At 38.9% G+C, this 3,825-nt stretch overlaps 1 protein-coding gene across 1 annotated transcript; it reads left to right on the plus strand.

Annotated features, from left to right (window-relative positions):
• Positions 1-327: 327 nt before the first annotated feature.
• Positions 328-3,516, plus strand: LOC110456988 (uncharacterized abhydrolase domain-containing protein DDB_G0269086-like). Its single transcript, XM_021508071.1, has 3 exons — positions 328-540; positions 1,254-1,613; positions 3,025-3,516. The coding sequence occupies exons 1-3, from the start codon at positions 328-330 to the stop codon at positions 3,514-3,516; spliced, it is 1,065 nt and encodes a 354-aa protein (XP_021363746.1).
• The last annotated feature ends 309 nt before the right edge of the window (positions 3,517-3,825 follow it).

The raw sequence follows: 3,825 nt of genomic DNA on the forward strand, positions 1-3,825 counted from the left end.
ATATCCTCTCGATGGAAGTGAACTGTTCAAACATATGTCTGCCACCTTTATACCAAATTGTTACAATAGGTTATCCGCCAAACGTCTATTTGAAAATATATTTGAGTAAGGTTCTATCCTGATTAGCATTTTCCATTAAACGCTGTCCATTTTCCGCAAAGGTCTATCATTCAAACGTCAACCCCTGAAATGGTGGTGGTGGTGGTTTAATTGAAAGTAATCTTTTCCTCAAGGTTATTTTATGATGATGGGTGTCTAGGGCGAAACCATCGAAAAGAAAATTGATAGAGGCCACAAGTTTTTGTAAAGAGGTAGGAAAGGAGATAAATGATAGAGGCCACAAGTTTTTGTAAAGAGGTAGAAAAGGAGAGGAATGATAGAGGCCACAAGTGTAGTAAAGAGGTAGAAAAGGAGAGAAATGATAGAGGCCACAAGTGTTGTAAAGAGGGAGAAAAAGAGAGAAGTGATAGAGACCACAAGCGTTGTAAAGAGGTAGAAAAGGAGAGAAGTGATAGACACCACAAGAGGCCACAAGTTTTTGTAAAGAGGTAGAAAAGGAGAGAAATGATAGAGGCCACAAGTGTTGTAAAGAGGTAGAAAAAGAGAGAAGTGATAGAGACCACAAATGTTGTAAAGAGGTAGAAAAAGAGAGAAGTGATAGAGACCACAAGCGTTGTAAAGAGGTAGAAAAGGAGAGAAATGATAGAGGCCACAAGAGTTGTAAAGAGGTAGAAAAGGAGAGAAGTGATAGAGACCACAAGTGTTGTAAAGAGGTAGAAAAAGAGAGAAATAATAGAGGCCACAAGTGTTGTCAAGAGGTAGAAAAGGAGAGAAATGATAGAGGCCACAAGTGTTATTAAGAGGTAGAAAAGGAGAGGAATGATAGAGGCCACAAGCGTTATAAAGAGGTAAAAAAAGAGAGAAATGATAGAGACCACAAGTGTTGTAAAGAGGTAGAAAAGGAGAGGAATGATAGAGGCCACAAGCGTTATAAAGAGGTAAAAAAAGAGAGAAATGATAGAGACCACAAGTGTTGTAAAGAGGTAGAAAAGAGGCCACAAGCGTTGCAAAGAGGTAGAAAAGGACAGAAATGATAGAGGCCACAAGTTTTTGTAAAGAGGTAGAAAAAAAGAAATGATAGAGACCACAAGTGTTGTAAAGAGGGAGAAAAGGAGAGGAATGATAGAGGCCACAAGTATTATTAAGAGATAGAAAAGGAGAGAAGTGACAGAGGCCACAAGCGTTGAAAAGAGGTAGAAAAGGAGAGACATGCTAGAGGCCACAAGCGTTGTAAAGAGGTAGAAAAGGAGAGAAATAAAAGAGGCCACAAGCGTGGTAAAGAGGTAGAAAAGGAGAGAAATGATAGAGGCCACAAGCGTTGTAAAGAGGTAGAAAAGGACAGAAATGATAGAGGCCACAAGTGTTGTAAAGAGGAAGAAAAAGAGAGAAATGATAGAGACCACAAGTGTTGTAAAGAGGTAGAAAAGGAGAGAACTGATAGAGGCCACAAGCGTTGTAAAGAGGTAGAAAAGGACAGAAATGATAGAGGCCACAAGTGTTGTAAAGAGGTAGAAAAGGAGAGAAATGATAGAGGCCACAAGTGTTGTAAAGAGGTAGAAAAAAAAGAAATGATAGAGACCACAAGTGTTGTAAAGAGGTAGAAAAAGAGAGAAATGATACAGGCCACAAGTGTTGTAAAGAGGTAGAAAAAGAGAGAAGTGATAGAGACCACAAGTGTTGTAAAGAGGTAGAAAAGGACAGAAATGATAGAGGCCACAAGTGTTGTAAAGAGGTAGAAAAAGAGAGAAATGATAGAGACCACAAGTGTTGTAAAGAGGTAGAAAAAGAGAGAAATAATAGAGGCCACAAGCGTTGTAAAGAGGTAGAAAAGGAGAGAAATGATAGAGGACACAAATGTTGTAAAGAGGTAGAAAAGGAGAGGAATGATAGAGGCCACAAATGTTGTAAAGAAGTAAAAAAGGAGAGAAATGATAGAGGCCACAAGTGTTATTAAGAGATAGAAAAGGAGAGAAATGATAGAGGCCACAAGTGTTGTAAAGAGGTAGAAAAGGAGAGAAATGATAGTGGCCACAAGTGTTGTCAAGAGGTAGAAAGGGAGAGAAATGATAGAGGCCAAAAGTGTTGTAAAGAGGTAGAAAAGGAGAGAAGTGATAGACACCACAAGTGTTGTAAAGAGGTAGTAAAGGAGAGATATGATAGAGGCCACAAGTGTTGTAAAGAGGTAGAAAAAGAGAGAAATAATAGAGGCCACAAGCGTTGTAAAGAGGTATTTCTAAGCAGAATAAACCAACGATTCTGTACAGGGTGATATTCGCCTCATACGATAATCATGCACTGGGAAACCTCAGAAATGATAGAGGCCACAAGTGTTGTAAAGAGGTAGAAAAGGGGAGAAATGATAGAGAACACAAGCGTTGTAAAGAGGTAGAAAGGGAGAGAAATGATAGAGGCCACAAGCGTTGTAAATAGGTAGAAAAGGAGAGAAATAATAGAGGCCACAAGCTTTGTAAAGAGGTAGAAAAGGAGAGAAAGAAAATAGGCCACAAGCGTGGTAAAGAGGTAGAAAAGGAGAGAAATGATAGAGAACACAAGCGTTGTAAAGAGGTAGAAAGGGAGAGAAATGATAGAGGCCACAAGCGTTGTAAATAGGTAGAAAAGGAGAGAAATAATAGAGGCCACCAGTGTTGTCAAGAGGTAGAAAAGGAGAGAAATGATAAAGGCCACCAGTGTTGTCAAGAGGTAGAAAAGGAGAGAAATGATATAGGCCACAAGCGTTGTAAAGAGGTAGAAAATGAGAGAAATGATAGAGGCCACAAGCGTTGTAAAGAGGTATTTCTAAGCAGAATAAACCAACGATTCTGTAAAGAGGTAGAAAAGGAGAGAAATGATAGTGGCCACAAGTGTTGTCAAGAGGTAGAAAGGGAGAGAAATGATAGAGGCCACAAGCGTTGTAAAGAGGTAGAAAATGAGAGAAATGATAGAGGCCACAAGCGTTGTAAATAGGTAGAAAAGGAGAGAAATAATAGAGGCCACCAGTGTTGTCAAGAGGTAGAAAAGGAGAGAAATGATATAGGCCACAAGCGTTGTAAAGAGGTAGAAAAGCAGAGAAATAATAGAGGCCACAAGCTTTGTAAAGAGGTAGAAAAGGAGAGAAAGAAAATAGGCCACAAGCGTGGTAAAGAGGTAGAAAAGGAGAGAAATGATAGAGACCACAAGTGTTGTAAAGAGGTAGAAAAAGAGATAAATGATAGAGACCACAAGTGTTGTAAAGAGGTAGTAAAGAAGAGATATGATAGAGGCCACAAGTGTTGTAAAGGGGTAGAAAAGGAGAGAAGTGATAGAGACCACAAGTGTTGTAAAGAGGTAGAAAAGGAGAGAAATGATAGAGAACACAAGCGTTGTAAAGAGGTAGAAAAGGAGAGAAATGATAGAGGCCACAAGCGTTGTAAAGAGGTATCTCTAAGCAGAATAAACCAACGATTCTGTACAGGGTGATATTCGCCTCATACGATAATCATGCACTGGGAAACCTATTCTTTAACAGTCATTGATTAGACCACTGCTTTGTGAGTTATCCTATGACCTAAGCTGTTTCGACGACTAACAGTAAAATCAATGATAAATAGTATATTAACTATTCTAGTTTAGAGTTTGAAGCTTCATTTAAATAAGATATTCATATATGCTTGAGACAGCTCATCGAAGAAAAAACTAAAACAATTGTCAATGTGAACGGATATGCGACGTATTAAAAATAGATATCCCTCCAGCTACGAAAGAGCTCAGATGACATATACCTGTGAT

This window comes from Mizuhopecten yessoensis, unplaced genomic scaffold (genome assembly GCF_002113885.1).
Source record: "Mizuhopecten yessoensis strain PY_sf001 unplaced genomic scaffold, ASM211388v2 scaffold8991, whole genome shotgun sequence".
Lineage (NCBI taxonomy): Eukaryota > Metazoa > Mollusca > Bivalvia > Pectinida > Pectinidae > Mizuhopecten > Mizuhopecten yessoensis.

Bases quoted from the DNA above. Each gene is read 5' to 3' on its own strand.
- LOC110456988 (XM_021508071.1), top strand. From the start codon at position 328: ATGATAGAGGCCACAAGTTTTTGTAAAGAGGTAGAAAAGGAGAGGAAT. The intron at 541-1,253 runs GTAAAGAGGTAG...CGTTGAAAAGAG, and splicing joins ACAAGAGGCCACAAGTTTTT to GTAGAAAAGGAGAGACATGC. The intron at 1,614-3,024 runs GTAGAAAAAAAA...CGTTGTAAATAG, and splicing joins GCCACAAGTGTTGTAAAGAG to GTAGAAAAGGAGAGAAATAA.